Genomic DNA, 20813 nt, shown 5'->3' with positions numbered 1-20813 from the left:
TGCTTTATATAAAATTTTCAGACCAATAGAGTACCCACTATGTGCTGACATGTGATCCTGTAGTTCGGAGGGCTATTCATGATAATGGGGACAACGTTTTGTTACAATAGGGTACTTATAACATAAGTGATAGGTACCACGTGATCACCTGCTACCACTGTCAAAAGTATGGACACCTTGAAAAAGATTGCAAGTCTAAGAATGATGATAAAGTCTGTGGGAAATGTTCAGGAAAACATTCCACCAAGGAGTGTAATTCGCAAGTGTCAGAGTGTATTAACTGCACAAAGTTAAACAAACCAAGTAACCACATAGTAAATTCTAGAGACTGCATAGCTTATGACTTGGAATTGAAAAGACTTACAGAAAATACTGATCATGGTTAGTAAGGACATCATAAACTGTGGCAATGTAAATATACAATCTGTAGGTAATAAAACTATTCAAATTTGAGAATTAATAAACGAGAAATATTTGGACATACTAGCATTATCTGAAATATGGTTAAATAACTTGGACAAGGCTAAGATCACTGAAATGACACCCCCCACACACACCACCTTTCATATACCAAGAGAGGGTAGGTCTGGTGGGGTGTCTTGGCTCCTTATTCATAAAGGTTACTCAGATCTCCAAAATGTTAAAAAGAACTAGTGTAACAAGCTTTGAATATACTGTATAGAAATAAACTAAGCAATAAAAACAGAAAAATATCCTTTGTAACAATCTACAAACCTCCGAAAACAAACACTAGTATTGTTTTTGAAGAATTCAGTGCATTCATTGAGATGATTATCATAGAGGAAAATGAATTAGTTATTTGTGGAGACTTCAATTTTTGGATGGATGACGCATCAAATCCTGACACTTTGGCATTTAGTGAATTATTAGAATCATATCTACTTGGTAATAATGTCGACTGTACAACTACTTTAACTGGGCATACGTTTGACCTAGTTTTGAGTGACGGAATGAATAATATTGTCTGATATAAATGTTGAAGAGAAATGTGCTATCTCCCCAGTGCACAAACTTATTATGGTTTAGTCTACCTCTACAGAAACATGCAATAGTAAAGAAAATAAACTTTAGGCATAAATCAAATTTTTCTCCTACCATATTTATTGAACAAGTTACAAAGAAAATAAATGATGCCATCAGCATTCCCTGTGATCATAATAAGCGTCTGTTGGGTGCTGTGTGTGTTAACTGTCTTACGACCCCTTATGATAAAGTGAATAAAAGTGAATATGTACCATGTGCCCACCGATGGAAAAGACTATAACTGTTAAAGACCAATCTCCTTGGTTTGACGGAGAGACTTTAGTGAAAAAGAGGGAAATAACATGTAAAGAAAGAAAATGAAATCAGTTAAAAACTGAAAGTACATGGGTAGAATACAAAAATGCTACGTGTCAATATAACTACCTACTAAGAAGGAAAAAAGTGAATACTACAAGAGAAGATCCGCGAAGCAGCAACAGACATAAATAAGTTATATCGTCTCCTAAATGGTGTAATGGGAAATGTACACGAAAATAAGCTACCTGGTGGATATAGTAACCAGGAAGTAACAAATAATTTTCTAGTATTCTTTAAAAACAAAATTGAAAATTTAACCAGGTCATTTGTAAATACTCAACATCAGTTAATGATACACTTGACACACAGACAAAATTAATAATATTTAACAACATAACACAAGATGACATCACCAAGATTATCAAGAGAGCAAAGAAAACAAACTGTGTGATTGATCCTATGGCAATACCTGAAGTAATGAGAGAGAGAAACTTTTCAAGTCTAGCCAAAATAATAATGAGAATAGCAAATGCAAGCATTGATAAATGTAAGTTTCTCAAATCTGAGAAAATGGCTATAGTCACACCAGCTCTGAAAAATGCTCTGGACTATCAGGAATTGAGCTCATATAGACCTATTTTGAATCTATCCTTTGTTTCAAATGTGCTTGAATATGTAATTCTTGAACAACTAGTTAGTCACTTAAAAGTAATAGAAGCTTTGCCTGACATCCAATCTACGGAGACAGCCATCTGCTCTGTTGTAAATGATATACTTGAAATGATAGATGAAAATAAATGTGATATTTTATTATTACATGATCTCAGCGGGCTTTTGATACAGTTGTGCATGAACTTCTACTTAATGATCTATGGTGCATCGGCGTTGAAGATCGAGCTTTCGAATACCTAAAAGACTACTTGGTTGGTAGAAATTATTGTGTGCAAATTGGAAACTCTTATTCATCATATGAACCTTTAAACAGAGGGATACCTCAGAGGAGTGTACTTGGCCCAGTCTTATTCTGCATATATACTATTGATCTATCGAAAATACTACAAAGGCATGGTGTGAAGTTCAACGTATTTGTGGATGTCACAATTTTACTTTTCCATAGATGATATAGATGACACTACTGAAACAATAAACTGAATCCTTGATAGTGTTAGAGAATGGATGACAATTAAACAACTAAAATTAAATGAGAACAAAACTGAGTTCATGGTGGTGGGTAAGAGAAACAGCGTGAGAAGCTTGGGTGATATTCAGATGAACTTAAATAATGACTCAGTGCTGATATCTAGTAAAGTTCGTGATCTAGGTGTATTTCTAAACTGTAACTTGTCTCACGATGCCCAAATAAATAATGTAGCAAAAACTGCTGGTTATCATCGAAGAAACATTGCTTTTATAGAAAAGTACCTGGATGAAAATTCTATAAAGAAACTTGTGATAAACTGTGTTTTTTCAATATTAAACTTACCCGATAATCATGTAGCTGTCAACTCCGTTGCCCGACAGAATTCTATGGAGGGATACGCCAGCTATCACAATACTAGAAGGGGGTGTACTTACCAGCGCCACCTGTGGCCAGGTACTATAGTACTTCTTGTTGACACCTCCTCAATTTTTCCTCTGTCGTGCTTCCGGCAAGACGTTCTGGGATACGCTTATGATCTTCGAGTATTTTCACGGCTTTTGGTGAAGTTTTCTCTCAGATTTCGGCTGTCGCTTTACTGGAAACCTTCTTATATTAGCTTAGATAGCTTTTATATAGTCCTGATTAACGGTTAATGATCTTTTGCTTGATTTTGGAACCCCACTTGGCTAACTCTTTGGATTCAAGATGTCTGACATTTCGCAAGCCCCCACCCATAGGCGATGTAGGTCTTGCAATAGGCGTATTCCGAAGGCCTCGGTAGATCCTCACACCGCTTGTTCTGACTGTAGGGATAGGCCCTGTCTGTTAGAAAATCGATGTGAGGAATGCGCCGGACTTTCGGAACTTGATTTTGTCCGTCTTTTGAAATATTCAACTAAGTTAGAGAAAGGTAGAGTTAGGAGGAGGAGTTCTCACTCTTCACTTTTTTCCTCACCTCATGATCCCCTACCTTTTCCTACCCCTGTAGTGGCTACCCCCGAACCTACTATTTGCCCTCAGCCTGATATGTCTGTTGTGTTGCGTGCTATTCAGGCCTTAGGCGATAAAGTAGAGTCAGTGGTAAGTGATCATAAGTCTCTTATGGCCGAAGTCAAGGAACTTAAGGTCAAGAGTGCAGTGGGTGGAATTAGTGCCAGTGCTGTGACGAGTGCTAGTGTCAGTGCAGTGCCAAGTGCTAGTGTCAGTGTCAGTGTGGTGCGTGAGGATACTTCTGTGCGTGTCAGTCGTTCTCCCAGTCCGGGACCTCTTGCAAGCTCCCAAGCCCAGGGGAGAAGCAATGTCGAAGGGCAAAAGGGTTCGGCAGGCCTTGATCGGCGCACAGAAGTATCCTCGGTGGTTGCGGGCGTGTCTTCCAGAGACCGTCACTCCCACCTGCAGACGATTGAGCCCGTCTTTTACTCGTCCGCTGATCTTTTGTCAGGGAAGAAACGCTGGACTCAGGTCTCTAGACCACTCAAACGCAGAGTCCAGTCCGCGAGTGCTCAACCGGGCTGCAGTCATTGGCTCAGCTCGGACTCGCCGCAGTCATCAGTCGACTGTACTCCGCCCAAGAGGAGTAAGGTTCTGCCGCAACAGATCTCGTCTGTTCAGGCTTTGCCTCAGCAGACCGTAGTGTCTGCCGACCCCAAGTTGTCTCTACTGCAGTCAATGCAAGCACAGCTTTCGGTCTTGATGAGTGAGTGTCGGGCTGAGAAGGTTGCGCCTCCGCCTCCGCCTGCACTCGCTCCGCCTGCGCTCGCTCCGCCTGACCGCAGTACCGCCTGCCAGGCGTACGATGTTGAGCCACGTTCTGAGTTTACTGTTCCCAGTGGTGTACAGCCTCCGCCTTCCTTAAGGCAACCTCAGCAATGGGATCAGGAGGCTTATACCTCTCTTCCTCCGCTTCCACTTGCTGCTCCACCAGTGATGCAACACTCGGTTGAGGTACAACAACCTCTCCCGTCCATGAGTCAGTCTCCTCAGCTCTCGCTGCAGCGAGCTCAACCCTCCACAAGGCAAGCACCACAACACCTTAGCCTTGCGCCTCAGGAGCCTCAGCTTGCGAGACATTTACTATGTTCTGCGCAGCCTCTACCTCATCGCGCTCCGCTCACACCGCAGGAACAGGAACTTGCTACTCCGCTTCCGCCAACCACTCAGCAAGCGCAACCCTTGAGTTCAGCCACTCATGCCAGGAGTCAGCCTCCTCCACCCATGCGCCTACCTTCTGCTTCTTCTTTTGTTCAGCCTTTGCAGTCTGAGCCTCAGGTTTTCCCTCAACAGATTCTTGAAGAGGAAACCACTAATATTGTTGTTCCTGCTCGTTCTGACTCTGCTGTTCAGCATACCTGTCCGATCTCTTCGCTACACTCTGGTGATGAGGCGTCTGATGATGAGGCGGCACACCTGGATCCCTCATCAGACGTGGATGAATCCAAGCCTTCTCCAAGGAATGGACCCTCCACAAGAGTGTGTGCAACAGACTTTGGACCTTGTGGGGTCAACCTACCATAGATCTGTTTGCCACCTCCATAACCAAGAGACTTCCGCTGTACTGTTCCCCAGTTCCAGACCCTGCAGCAGTTCATGTGGATGCTTTTCTACTGAACTGGTCCCATCTCGACCTTTACGCATTCCCACCGTTCAAGATAATAAACAAAGTTCTGCAGAAATTCATCTCGCACGAAGGGACACGGCTGACGCTGGTTGCTCCCCTTTGGCCTGCAAGAGAATGGTTCACAGAGGTACTTCAATGGCTAGTCGACATCCCCAGGACTCTACCTCTAAGAGTGGACCTTCTACGTCAACCTCACGTAGACAGGTTGCATCCAAACCTCCACGCTCTTCGGCTGACTGCCTTCAGACTGTCGAAAGATTCGCGAGAGCTAGAGGCTTTTCGAAGGAGGCAGCCAGTGCGATTGCCAGAGCAAGAAGGGTTTCCACTCGTAGAGTCTACCAATCTAAGTGGGAAGTCTTCCGGAGCTGGTGTAGAGCCAATTCAGTATCCTCTACCAATACCTCTGTGACCCAAATAGCTGACTTCCTTTTACATCTTAGGAATGAGAGATCCCTTTCAGCCCCTACGATTAAAGGGTATAGGAGTATGTTGGCTTCAGTTCTCCGCCACAGAGGTTTGGACCTTTCTTCCAACAAGGACCTTCAAGACATCCTTAAGTCTTTTGAGACATCTAAAGAGCGTCGTCTATCCACTCCAGGCTGGAACCTAGACGTAGTCTTAAGGTTCCTTATGTCACCTAGGTTCGAACCTCTCCAGTCAGCTTCCTTCAAGGACCTTACCCTCAAGACTCTTTTTCTCGTCTGCCTTGCAACAGCTAAGAGCGTCGGTGAGGTTCATGCCTTCAGCAAGAACATTGGTTTCACGACCGAATCTGCAACATGTTCTTTTCAGCTCGGATTCCTAGCAAAGAACGAACTTCCTTCACGTCCTTGGCCTAGATCGTTTGAAATACCTAGCCTCTCCAACATGGTAGGTAATGAACTAGAGAGAGTTCTTTGCCCTGTCAGAGCTCTCAAGTTTTATCTTAATAGGTCTAAACCTATTCGAGGACAGTCAGAAGCCTTATGGTGTGCCATCAAGAAACCTTCGAGGCCCATGTCCAAGAACGGGGTTTCGTATTATATAAGGCTTCTGATTAGAGAAGCCCATTCTCACTTAAAGGAGGAAGACCTTGCATTGCTGAAGGTAAGGACCCACGAAGTAAGAGCCGTAGCTACTTCGATGGCCTTTAATAAAAACCGTTCTCTGCAGAGCATAATGGATGCAACCTATTGGAGGAGCAAGTCAGTGTTTGCATCATTTTATCTTAAAGATGTCCAGTCTCTTTACGAGAACTGCTACACCCTGGGACCATTCGTAGCAGCGAGTGCAGTAGTAGGTGAGGGCTCAGCCACTACATTCCCTTAATCCCATAACCTTTTTTAACCTTTCTCTTGAATGCTTTTATTGTTGTTTTTATGGTTGTTACGGTAGGCTAAGAAGCCTTCCGCATCCTTTTGATTTGGCGGGTGGTCAATTCATTCTTGAGAAGCGCCTGGGTTAGAGGTTATGTAGAGGTCCTTTAGTAGGGGTTGCAGCCCTATATACTTTAGCACCTTTGAGTTGATTCAGCCTCCAAGAGGAACGCTGCGCTCAGTAAGGAAGACGAACTTAAAAAAGAGGCAGAGTAACGGTTCAATTCGACTTCCTTACCAGGTACTTATTATTTCATTGTTATTTGAGATAACTGTTATATGAAATATGGGATACTTAGCTATCCTTTAATCTTGTACACTGGTTTTCACCCACCCCCCTGGGTGTGAATCAGCTACATGATTATCGGGTAAGTTTAATATTGAAAAATGTTATTTTTATTAGTAAAATAAATTTTTGAATATACTTACCCGATAATCATGATTTAATCGACCCTCCCTTCCTCCCCATAGAGAACCAGTGGACCGAGGAAAAATTGAGGAGGTGTCAACAAGAAGTACTATAGTACCTGGCCACAGGTGGCGCTGGTAAGTACACCCCCTTCTAGTATTGTGATAGCTGGCGTATCCCTCCATAGAATTCTGTCGGGCAACGGAGTTGACAGCTACATGATTATCGGGTAAGTATATTCAAAAATTTATTTTACTAATAAAAATAACATATTACCTGGATTGACTACTGCAACTCCATCTATTACAATTTACCAAAAGTACAACTTAAGAAATCACAAAACATAACAAAAAGAGGCGGAAGACTGATAAAAGGAGTCCCACCCTGAGAAACATATTGTGCAGCCAACAAATCGTGTTGACACAAGAATAGTTACAGGTGGTTTCAAATTATTGGAACCTAGATTTATGTCTACTGTAGGCTCTATAGCCTTTAAATATGCGGCCCTGAGTCTATACAATAAGCTTCCTCTAGACATTTGAAAGACTGAAGGCTTTCAAGAAGAAACTGGTAACTTTCTTGTTCTCTAAGTGCTTCGATAGGGTGGATTTAACAATAAACGAGCAACATGCATTGCACACACATATACACATATACTCAAAAAAGCATTAAGAACAAGGGAAGACATCAAAATTATATTAAAGCATCAAGTGAAACATACCAATTGACAGAAAATTGCATATAGAGGATGACAAAGATGTGTCAATTTGTTAAAGTACAAAGAGATCTTAGGTGACGATAACGCTTGATAAAACAACAACAAATTATTTAAAAGATAAATTGAAGAATAGAAGGACAAATACTAGAAAAATAAAGACAAATACTAAATTAGTAAATAAAAGCAATATTATTAGTGATAGCCAGTGAAATCGATTATGCAATTAAAATTGGCTGAAATAATAGATAAACTTGATAAGTGAGAGGAAAAATTATATACCCATTTTCCCGATGTTTTTTTAATTTAGATAACTCTTACAATTCTTGTTAGTTTTATAATGGCATGGACTCAAATTTGAGTGTAAAGTATCTTGCGCAAAATACGCGAAAATCCGTCCTAGGTGAAAAAATAGATTTAACAATCATTAGTCATGTTATTTATGCATACAGTAAAAGGAAAATGTTGTAATAAAGGGAATTTGTAGTGTCATATTATTCTATTTTTCAGTATGCTTGTGTTCTGTCCCAGTTCAAATGTCCTGCTGTCAATGGTTCTTCAGCCTTTTGTATTCCTGTTGCGCGAAGGTGTGATGGCAAACCAGACTGTCCAGATGGACATGATGAAAAGAATTGCACTGCTCCCACATGCAATGCAGATTGGTACTCTTGCAATAATAATCAATGCATTCCAAAAGTGAGTAGGTGTTCATTGAAATGTAATAATAGTGTATAAAAGATTTTTTTCAATTACTACACCAGCCCCCTAGTTGTCTTTGGTATATTAGACCTCTGTGCTTTATAATAGATGGGGTAAATTTTAATTTATAGTTATTTGTACAGCAAGCCTTCAGGTTTTGGTCAGTTTGGCAATTGTATTCCAAGTATCTTCAAATTGTATTTTATCGTAGCCAATTATTTAGCCAGTGTATCACTCTTAAATGACGCCAGTAAGTAAACCAGTATATCCTGAAGGTTACTTTGGTACAGTAATGTTTGAGGTATAATATAAATTATTTTCTTCACATTTTTATTTGATTTAGTGCATACTGTATTATGATTATAGTAATTCTGATAATTTTTTTGAAAATAAAGAATCATTATTTATCTGATTTGAAAGGTCATTGCTTCCAGTTTTAACCAATTTAAATTCTAATGGGTTGATTATAGATAGAACATTGCTTTGAATGACAGGTATGGGTTTGTGATGGTGATCAAGATTGTACTGATGGTTCTGATGAGAGAGATGACTGCAGGACTCGGGATTGCCCTCCAGAAAATTTCAAGTAAGTCCCTTTTTATTCTTTATTTATTTTAAATACTTGCTCCATTATTTATTTGAATTTTATACAGTACCGAAAATAGCAGCAAAAAAGTGTAGATTTTGATTACATAATAGTAAAGGCTGGTATGATACTTTTCAATGAGATATATTGTTATTCAGGTTGTGATTCAGTATTTTTCTGTTATATCCTAAAGGAATACTGTATATTTTGTGCTTGAATTGGTCACAATTATATAGTAGTGTACAGTAGATCCTGTTGTCCCTTTGAATGAGAATATAGTCAACATAATTGATAGGTGTATCCCTTCACGTGTGCTAAGGTACCGAGTGAAGGACAAACCGTGGTTCAATGATGATTGTAGATGTGCTTATTTGGAGAAGCAGGAGGCCTATCATCTTTGGAAGGGTAACAGATCAGATTTGACCTGGAATAACTATACTCAGCTTTGAGCTTTTGCTCAGAGAGTTTATGTCTCAACTGAAAAGGAGTACAATTTAACCATAAAAGAAACCCTTTCTGGTACAACTCAGGAACATAAATGGTGGTCTACCCTTAAATCTGCACTCTTTGGTGTAGATGCAACAGTTCCTCCTTTACTTAAACCAGATGGCTCAGTCACTCATTATTCAAACAAAGGAAAAGGCAACCCTTTTGGCTGATGTTGTTGACGGTAAACAGAGTAATGAAACCTTGAACTTCCTCATTCATGTTTTCCTGAGGCTAAACTAACTAGTTTAGCTTTTTGATCTCGTGAAATTAAAGCTCTGTTGACGGACCTTGATGCTTATGGAGGTGTAGACCCAAATGGTATTTTTCCATTGTTTTTTATAAAGACAGCAGATTTCTTAGCTCCAAAGTTATCCGTTATTTTGCGCAAGTTAGCAAGAAGAGGAGCTTTTAGCACTTGTTGGAGGATTAGTAATGTTACTCCTCTATGTAAATGTGTTTGTGGTAGCTCAGTCCCACTGATTACTGCCTAATTTCCATAACTCCCATATTATCTAAAGTTTTTGAGCGTCTTCGGGCAAAACGTCTTAATAGGTTTGCTGAAGGTAATCATCTACTGTATTCCCTAGTTTGCAATTTGGTTTTCGTAAAGGCCTTAGAGCATGTGATACCCTTCTTACAATCTCCAATGCTGTACAGAAATCCCTTGATCGTGGTCAGGAAGTTCGTATGATTGGCCTTGATTTTAGTGCTGCCTTTGACCGTGTTAATCATGAGGCCCTTATTTTCAAACTGAAGCAGTTGGGAGTGGGTGGGTCGTTTCTTAGCATTATTATTGATTTTTTAAGTAATAGATCTCAAAGAGTTGTTGTTGATGGGCACCATAGTGAGTATAGGAATGTGATATCCGGTGTTCCACAGGGTAGTGTTCTTGGCCCATTACTTATCATACTATATACACATGACATGTGGTTTGGCCTAGAAAACAAGCTTGTTGCATATACAGATGATACTACTCTCTTTGCATCAATTCCATCCCCTGAATGTAGATCTGGGGTTGGTGAATCCCTTAATAGAGATTTAGCTAAAATTAGTGCATGGTGCAAATTATGGGGTATGAAGTTGAATCCTAACAAAACTCAAGTATGATTGTAAGTAGGTCAAGGACGGTGGCTCCCCAACATCCAGATCTCAGTATTGATAATGTTTCTTTAAATTTGTATGACTCTTTTAAAATTTTAGGTGTGATTCTCGACAGCAAATTTACTTTTGAGAAACACATTATGTCTGTGTCTTCTTCAATTGCACAAAAAATTGGCTTATTGAGAAAGTCTTTTAAGATTTTCGGAGATCAATCTATTCTGAAGAAATGTTTTAATTCTTCCATTCTACCTTGTTTTGAGTATTGTTCTCCTGTCTGGTGTTCAGCTGCTGATTCTCATCTTAATTTGTTGGACAAAAACTTACGGTCTACTAAATTTCTTATTCCTGATCTAGATATTGATCTTTGGCACCGTCGTTTAATTAGCTCATTATGCATGTTGCATAAGATTTTTCATAACTCTGACTATCCTTTGCATCCAGATCTCCCTGGACAATTCTATCCTGTTCATAATACTAGGCAGGCAGTTAATTCTAATATCCAGGCCTTTTCTATCATGAGGCTCAATACTACACAGTATTCTAGAAGTTTTATTCCAGCTGTGACCAAGTTGTGGAATGATCGTCCTAATTGGGTAGTTGAATCAGTAGAACTTCAAAAGTTCAAAGTTGGAGCAAATGTTTTTATGTTGACCAGGCTGACATGAGCCTATTTATAGTTTATATATGACATATCTGTTTTTGATGTTGTTAATAGTTTATATAGGACATATCTGTTTTGACGTTGTTAGTGTTTTAGAATGATTTATTGTTAACTTGTTCTCATCATTTATTTATTTCCTTATTCCCTTTCCTCACTGGGCTATTTTTCCCTATTGGAGCCCTTGGGTTTATAGCATCTTGCTTTTCCAACTAAGGTTGTGGCTTGGCTAGTAATAATAATAATAATAATAATAATATGCAAACAATAAGAAAGTCTTTACAATCCAAGAAGGTCAGTGAATCTTTGGGCAAAGGTAGATTTTAGCCTAACCTGTCCAGTTTCAAAGCCTAACCTAACTCCTCAAGTTTTGCCCTGTGTTTCTAGTGCACTAGTCAGTAAAGGTTTTGATGGTGCACAGAGCATGATTGATTCAATAACATCTCTAAGAACCTGGTGCCCTCTAATCATTTAGGTCCTTTTCATGCGAAATCCTCATAAATCCGCAATCTGGGCAGGTCTTATCAATCAGTGGATTCCTAGGTAGAAGACCGTGTCAGTAGCCTGGATCCTCATATCCTTCCGCTCGCTGAAGTAAACGTTCATTTGCAACCACTTTTTTCATATATTAATGAATGCACATTGTATAGTTCTTGTAAAACAGAGTGTACCTATATTAGAAAACTCTTTTAAACCCTCAGCACAAGCCAATCAGTTGCTCCATGTTTCTGATGGTAAGGTCAGCCACTAGTACATCTTGAGTTTTACTTAACAGTTTGAATGTTGGTGCTAGTACCTCATTTTCTAAAAGAAGTCCATTGCCTAGCACATGCACAAATGTTCCTGTTAATAAAAGGGAAGGCTTGTAGTTAACAGTTTTGAGAATTCACCAAGACCTGAAGATAAAGATATTAAGGGGACTGTCCGCCATGTCCGCCCTTTTTTTTTTTAATGATTCAAAACTCACAATTTCTATATATGTTTTAGACATATATACTACCTTCATATAATAATTTCAAGTCATTTGATCAAAAAATTTTTGATTTATTAGCAAAAATCGTGATTTTCATAAGAATTTTAGGTTCATTTTTCTCAACTAATATAATACCAATTGTATTGAAAATCATACCATCAAAACTTCTTTATAAATCGAATAATTCTGTGCAACAGCTTTTCGATTTTAATTTTTCTTTTTTTTTTAATGAATTTTTTCTTAATCTTTTTCGTCTAGATGCAAAATAATCATAAAAAAAAGAGAAAAAGGAAAATGAAAATTCTGGTTCACAAAATTGTGGGATTTTTATTCTTCTTTTCAATGATATCTATCTCTAAAAACTCGAACAATAAATAAGTGAGAAAAATGTACCTAAGTTTGAATAAGTATATTTTTGAGTTATGAGCCCCAAAAGATTTGCTATAAATTTTCGCTCTTTTTCTTACTCTTCCAAGAAATTAATTTTCAAACAGTGGTAAGCCATCAGGATTTTGTTCAAGTGCTTATTCCAGCTGAAATTCCAAAATAATTTGTAGACCTTATGGGAGATGCTATGATGGTCTTTTCCAACAGTTCCCTGTAAGAGAAATACTATCCCACTTTCATCAGTTTTGGGGAAGCCTTCATGATGAACTGTGGGTGCTGTTCATGGTCAGGGGACCAATACATTTTCTGAGGTATCTTTAATTCAATAGTAGTCTTACTGGGATATATTTCAGGAGCTGAGCAAAATTCAGGGGGATGCAGAGCAGTTTAAAAGTGTTAATGATGCTATAGACTCATTGAATGGAACTCTCCATACAGCAGGAATCAATTCGATTCCCACAACCACAGAGTTATCCAAATGATGACCAGTCTTGTGGTGTTCTCCCAAAATTATCTGGCTTGCATAGAGCCACAAGAAAATCTTTGACTCAATTGCGTAGATGCCGTACAGAGGAGAATTTGATGATATACAAAAAATGTATAACACAGTTCCGTTGTGCCATGAAATAAGCTATGCGCCAATCGTGGGTATCTTTAGTTCCCTTTGTCAACAGTAGAACATAACCATCTTCTGTATGGAGGAAAGTAAAAATGATAGCAGGTAAATTTACCCCCAACCCACCACCGGTGTTGAAGATGAATGGTCAGTATGTGACTGGAGCAACTGGTTAGCAATGCTGTTGCTGATCATTTTTTTAATGTATCATGCAAGTGTGAAGCAGCTCCTGGTCCCCAGTATAGGAGCAGTGAAGAACAGAAAATTTTAAATTTTGTAGCAGGAAAGGAAGGATCGTACAATGCTCCTTTTACTGAAAGAGAATTTCAATTCGCACTTGCTGCATGTAATGATACAGCCCCTGGACCTGATGGAATATGTAATGATTAAACATGTACCTGTTAATACTAAATTGTTTATTTTAAGCATTATTAACAGAATGTGGTATGATCATAGTTATCCAAGAGTTTGGGAAACTAGCCATTATTTTAGCATTTTTGAAACCCGGTAAGGATAAGTTTTTAACTGCAAACTATCGACCACTTGGATTGACATCTTGCTTATGTAAGATCGTGGAGAAGATGGTCAATGCCAGACTAATGTAGTACAGTAGGGTCCCGAATTATGCGAGAATTTGGTCGATTAATGACCTCGTGTAAATGGAAAATCGCGAATTTCGAAACACACAACTAACAGAAATAATTCCATTGCGGCCATGGCAACAGCAATTTGCCTATTCAAATGTGTTTACTACCCATTTCCAATACTTTCTTTGTACTATACTGTATTTCTTTATAATATCAAATTGTTTTTGTAAATAAATAAAACATTTAATATACTTTAAAGTTCTAATAACTTGAAAAATGGTTAAAATTACAACCAGGATAGGTGTACACACCATATATTTCCCGTTATAACACAACCCAAAATACAGACAAATTTTAATGTTTGTCATATCTATTGTATAATACAACTGGTGAATAGCAAAACCATCACTCTATAGACTAGCTTGTTGTATGATTGAAAATCCAGAATTATCAAAATAAAGGCGATTTTATATCATGCGTTTCCTAAACACGCTAAAACGCACAATAGAAAACGACAACCAATGTTTTTTTTACGTTTATCTCTGATCACAACGAAGAAACAGACGCATTCATACATCTGTGTTTTTGAATTGACAGCAATTTTACCAAGTATAGATTATATGTTGAATTTGTTATTACCACTGTTCTAATTATTTTTTATTAGAACTTTCAAATAAATGAAATGAATGCCATTTATGAAATGTTTTTCTTTATGATGCCGCCTGAAACGGAAACCTTCCATTTGTTTACGCTCCATCTTCGATCATAATAAACAAACGAATGCATTAAACACACATGATCTAAGTCATAACTAATGATATTACAAACATTTAGTAAACATTATGTTATTACAAATATTTTACTTACCGTATCCATATAAATTCCTAAATTCGTAGTAAAGCTGGAAATTTTTTTTTCCTTATGCGTTTAATCCACAATAGCAAACTGCCGCTAATGACAGAGTGATAACTTACGATAATTCTAAACTGTTACGAAAGATAATTGTCCTTTCCATATCCAAAATACTTTTCCTAACTTCAGTTATAAGTCAACTTGTACCCACCTCAATTATGGATCCATATGCAAAAAAGGTAAAAGAAGAGAGTACTAGGCCTATTTTTAAAGTCACCGAACAATTAGAGAGAGAGAGAGAGAGAGAGAGAGAGAGAGAGAGAGAGAGAGAGAGAGAGAGAGAGAGAGAGAGAGAGAGAGAGAGAGAGAGAGAGAGAGAGAGAGAGAGAGATGGTTTTAAAGTACTAAACAATAAATATGATAGGTTATAACACATTGGTGTTTATGTAATATTAACTGTATAGATGGTTTGAATAAGTTAAGAAATGGTGTAAACAATTCTTTATTATTGTATTCGCGCGGAAGCTAGACATCAGCTGATGTGATCACAGCCAAAAGTAAAACAAAAATAAGTTAGCAATACTCGATTTTTAAAACACACCCGAAATTTAACAACATAAGTACATGTTTTATTATAGCGCAATTGACATTTAAAGAGTAAAAATTTTCTGGAATAGAATGGTGTTTCCTAAAAAATAGTGGTTTGCGGACGAAATCGGTTACCGTATTTTAAGCTATGATTGAAATGGATGTATACACGGTATAATTTTTTCGTTTTGTATTTAATTGACACTTCAAGAAAACCGATTTTGGTTTCTTCATCTATTTGTAAGTATTGTATAACGAGAGAGAGAGAGAGAGAGAGAGAGAGAGAGAGAGAGAGAGAGAGAGAGAGAGAGAGAGAGAGAGAGAGAGAGAGATATTATGACGCAGAAGGTTACAGACCTAGAACAGGGGAGGATGAAGGTGGGGGGAGTGATGAGATAGGCTGGGTGGACTCGCAGGGGAGACGGTAGGAGACGGGGGAAGGGGGGATTTGGTTGCCAGTGGCTAAAAATAGATTCTGAAAGACGGTAAAGGGAAAAACGAATCCCATCGAATAAACAGAATAAGGAAAGGGAATAAGATCCAGAGGAATAATAGATATAATGGAATGAAAATGACTAGATGGTGTTAGTTGTGATAAGAATAATTTAGATATTTGAAATAAGAGTGTCTGAGGAGGTATAGAAGGAATTCGTGATAAATATAGAGGAATATCAAAGGATACAGTTAGTTTGCATTAAAGGGTTTGTTATCGTTTATCGGCAGTGAATAGCCTAAACTTCGGTAACGAGTCGTCAATATTTTGTCATATTTTAAACAGTATACATTTGATTTGCAAACATTGGTTTTGTAGAGTAGACGGTAAAATAAAATCTAGAGAGAGAGAGAGAGAGAGAGAGAGTGGCAGAAATCCCCCCCCCTCTCTCTCTCTCTCTCTCTCTCTAGATTTTATTTTACCGTCTACTCTACAAAACCAATGTTTGCAAATCAAATGTATACTGTTTAAAATATGACAAAATATTGACGAATCGTTACCGAAGTTTAGGCTATTCACTGCCGATAAACGAACCCAGTCTACTCGTGAAAACCTTGAACGCCCAGAGGGAAAAATAAGGCTTTTAAATATACTGTACTAAACAAAAATAATGCTTAAATATACCATCATTAACACTACCATTACAATTATCGTAAGGTTGGAGAAAGATAAAGATTGCCGAGAACGTAACCACATTTCTGTTTACATTTTGTCAGCTGGACTCGCACAGTTAACAGTTGATTTCATTGTTGATGTGGAATTTTATCCTTAAATAGGCTATTCATTATGAAATTATGTTAATGAAATGTAATGTTGATATTGTTTTGTAACATTTATTATAAATCACCGTATTTAGGGCTACCAATATACTTAAAAAGACAATAGATTTGATACATTTTGTAGTGCTTGACTCGCGAACTTTGAACAGCCTCGTAGATACAGAAAATTTATTTTTGAAAAATAGCGATCGCGGAAAAGGGGAATCGTGTAATTCGAACACGCTTAATTCGGGACCCTACTGTACCTGGAAAAGAAGGTTATTTTATCACCTATTCAGTGTGGATTTAGAAAAATGCACTCAACGACTGATATGTTGATATGGCTGGAATTCTCTATTTGTTAAGCCTTTGCTTTCAAACGGCATCAGGTAGGAGCCCTTTCTTTTTTTACCTTGAAAAGGCATATGATACTGCATAGAGATATGGTATGTACTTGAAACTATTTATGAATTGGTATCAAGAGGAGAGCTATGATTGTTTATTCAATCACTTGATTCTTATTGAATTTTTTCAAGTGTGAGTGGGGAAAACTCTATCACAGAGGAAATGTCAGGAAGAAAGAGTTCCCCAGGGTGGTGTGCTGAGTGTAACCCTATTTTCTCTAGAAATGAATTGGATATCCTCAGTCATTCCCCAAGATATTCTCTCAACATTTTTTGTAGATGATCTCTCCATATAATATGCTGGATCTAGAATGTTGATGGTTGAGAGAAAACTTTAACTCTTAATTGACAAAATTAATCAGTGGGCTGATATGAATGGATTTAAGTTTTTGACAAGCAAAACTGTTATTGTCTATTTCCCTTGTATTCGGGGAGTACAACCAGACCCGGATAGATATATCAAAAGTCATCGGATCCTATGTGTAAGTGAAGGTATTTTTTTAGGATTGATATGATTGCATGGGTTCCTCACTTAAAGATGTTAAAATTTAAATGTCTTGAGGCTTTGAATCTGTTAAATGTATTGTCCCATATATCATAGGGGGCAGGCCGTAAAACTATTTCAAAATTATACAAGGCCTTAATTTTTAAAAAAATTATGGGTGTGAAATATACTCCTCAGCCACCCCAAGACGATTAAAATATTAGTTGTTACGTAACTGGAATAAAAACCTACGCTATTCACAAGGGTATACTTTCGACGAAGCTGAAAGGACGAGCTATTAAAATTTAGGAAGGGTTAGCTACCTATCCCACTAGTTAGAGGGGTAGGGGGTAGCTAGCTACCCCTCTCATGCACACAACTGTGACTGTGCTTCACTTTTCACTTTACAGTATTTAATTAACTACCAATATCATGGAAAAGTCCTCAGACAACTATATTTCAGACATGGCTTTAGAATATTGTACAGTATTGATCAGAAATTTAGCATATGCATGCTCTGACAAGTTTTTTACTGTTACTTACTGTTTACTTTTTTAATATATTAGAATGAAACCATTTAAGTTTGTAACCACATGGTTAAACAATTATAGCTATAATAATGCATTCCATAGTTAGGTTCTTACAAATGTCGATTAAGAACAGAGTTATGTTACAATTATGTAATATATAATATTTTTTTAAGGTGTAACAATGGTCGGTGCATCCCTCGTTCATGGAGATGTGATGGAGAATTTGATTGTACTGAAAAAGAAGACGAAGGTGATACTTGTACACAGCCTCAAACATGTGACACCACCCATTTTCAGTGCCAAAATAAAAAGTAAGTGTTATTATTTTTAGGAAATCATGTAAGGAAATACAATACAGGTACTATATTTATAAATTCTTTGACATTATTCGCCTCTGTATTGTACTAACTTTTGGGTAAAATAAATTCTTGCATTTAATCATAAAAATGGTTCTGAGTATATCTAAAACCCACCATGATACTGTAATTATTCCATTTTCCTCACTATGACCTTCACATCAATTTTATACTTAATTTGATTAAATATAACAATTCATAGAATGAGCAATCTTAGATTTTTACTTTCAAGATGGCTCTCTCTCTCTCTCTCTCTCTCTCTCTCTCTCTCTCTCTCTCTCTTCTCTCTCTCTCTCTCTTCCTCTCTCTCTCTCTCTCTCCTCTCTCTCTCTCTCTCTCTCTCTCTCTCTCTCTCCTCTCTCTCTCTCTCTCATACATAGTTTAGCCTTCCTGTACAGTTTGCTAATTTTTTAACAAAACTGAGTAATTGCACACCCAAGATGGAGTTACTGTACAGGTGTTGATGTCAAAACTATAGTGAGGATGGAGGAAATACAATAGAATGGCATATTACTGTAATTTTTTTTTATTCAATTATGGAAAGTTACGTTCACTGTATTGACAGAGGATTTCCCTAATTATTTTCTACGTTGGACTTGAGAAACTTTGTTTTGTATCGGAAATATGGGTTGATTTGGCTTTTTCTTTTTACATTTTAAAAAGATGCATACCGGCTCGTTGGAAATGTGATAGTGAACAGGATTGTGAAGATGGCTCTGATGAAGAAAGTTGCCCTATCCAAGAATGTAAAGAAGGCGAGTTTCGTTGTGATAATGGCAGGTATGTTATTTCTAAAAAGTTCAAACTGTCCGTCACCATATTTTATATTCTTTACTCATTAATTCTTGTATAGTTTATTTATTTCCTTATTTCCTTTCCTCTATGGGCTATTTTGTTCCTGTTTAATTCCTTGGTCTTACAGCTTCCTGCTTTTCAAAATAGGGTTGTAGCTTAACTAGTAATAGTAATACTAACAATAAAAACATATAGGTTTCATTTCAATTTCATTAATGATATACACCCACTTCCACCATGGCCTTCAAATGTCCCCAGACACCGAAGCCTTTTGTCTAATGGATATCACAGTGTGTGCCACCTGGGGCCTTGCCTACCTATCAATAACTATTCTTACTCTTTGTGTTCTGTATTTTCATAGTTATGAACAGTTGAGAAAAATTCCACAGACATTTTTTACCGAAGAATCACCAACATTCTCATTATGTCTAGTTCATTTATTTATTAATTTTGTAATTTCTATAAAGATTAGCTTTTTCTAGCGTACCCTATAGTTATCCATTTCTATTATTACATCTTGCAAATTTTATAAGTATATTTTTTGCTTTGGCAATCTTATACTTAGTTTTGTTTTATGTTATAATTTCTAACTTCACCTATCAATACAAGGGTTTTGACTAGGGAAAACTTGTTTTTGAGTAGGTGCTGTGTGTTTATTAAGGACTTTCCTGTAAAGGGTAGGACAAGGAACCCAATACAATATGATATACCAAAAAAATATAGTCTTCCCTGTCTTTAAGGCTTGTGTATTAATGCACAAAGCATAGACATGGCGTGTGTAAGCGAAACCCACAACCCATGCTGAATTAATCTGCTAAATGATAACCAGTCTCACTGAGAACCATTAATAATGCTGAAGGCAGTGCATACCTATGCATTTGCTTCTCATGGTAATTGCATTTTTAATTCAGGAGAATTTACCAGCTTTTCCACTTCCTCTCACAAGTGTAGGGAGGTATGAGTGTCTTGGGACCACACAGCGCCTTCCCAAAAATCAGTTTTACGTTCATAAAAAAGTATTTTTGCAGTTAGGCTGCTGTGTAGTCCCCAAGGACTAATACCAGAGTATAAAACAAGGTAGACTCATGCACCATAAAAGTAGTCACCAATAATCAAGTGTACATCCACTACATGCTTACAATGTGAAAGAGAAAAGACTAACAACTCAACCAAATCACTTCATGAGAGGAAATCCCTGGAGAGGGCAAGCTAGGTGACCATCATGTCCCTCTGCTCAGGGGTGTGGTTGAAGACCCCTCTCTTCAACATAGTTTCCCAGTAGGTTTCATGATTGCCTTCAGCACTCTACATGCATGTTAAACTGCTTAGATTTGTTTTAGGTAGAGGCCTATCGACACCCTATGCCATGACCAACCCGTAAAGCTCTGAATATCCAGAAATTGCATGTTGCCAGCCCATACTAACCGGTCGTCGAAGTATACCATCACCTGAAGACCTTTGTTCTCGAGTTGCTGGACAATGGTCTCTACTAGTTTTGTGAAAATCCTTGGAGCTATGCCCCTCTTAATGAGAGAATGCCTTGATGAAGTCACTGAGCTTCAGCACGGCATTTCATTCCCGTGCTGAAACTTGATGACGGGCAAGAGGGCTCTCGAACTTAGGGAAATTACTCCCCAAGTTTGAATCTAAATTTCTCTCCCTTTCCTCTATTCCTCCTGCTCAATATTTTTTTGACCTCCTAATTTTATCAACTTTCTTTTGTCTTGCTGTCCTAACTCTATGAGTATTATTTCTCTTACGTTATATATATATATATACTTACGTTATATATATATATATACTGTATATATATATATATATATATATATATATATATATATATATATATATATGTATGCATATATATATATATTTATTTTATTTGTTCATTTATATATTTATTTATTTATTTTTATTT

The 20813-nt window shown here is 37.5% G+C and overlaps 1 protein-coding gene across 4 annotated transcripts in view; it reads left to right on the top strand.

The window, feature by feature from the left end:
• The window catches only part of LRP1 (LDL receptor protein 1), a 1015507-nt gene that overhangs the window by 744824 nt on the left and 249870 nt on the right, over window positions 1-20813 (top strand). For all 4 annotated transcript variants that reach the window (XM_068367027.1, XM_068367026.1, XM_068367028.1 and 1 more), the window contains 4 exons: window positions 8050-8235; window positions 8733-8824; window positions 17918-18055; window positions 18764-18880. In XM_068367027.1, the coding sequence (XP_068223128.1) occupies window positions 8050-8235; window positions 8733-8824; window positions 17918-18055; window positions 18764-18880 (533 nt within the window). The remainder of the gene's footprint in view (window positions 1-8049; window positions 8236-8732; window positions 8825-17917; window positions 18056-18763; window positions 18881-20813) is intronic.

The sequence above is a fragment of the Palaemon carinicauda genome, chromosome 44 (assembly GCF_036898095.1).
Source record: "Palaemon carinicauda isolate YSFRI2023 chromosome 44, ASM3689809v2, whole genome shotgun sequence".
In the NCBI taxonomy this organism is placed as follows: Eukaryota; Metazoa; Arthropoda; class Malacostraca; order Decapoda; family Palaemonidae; genus Palaemon; species Palaemon carinicauda.
The sequence above is the reverse complement of the archived record's forward strand: the minus strand, read 5'-3'. Positions and strand labels throughout refer to the sequence as shown.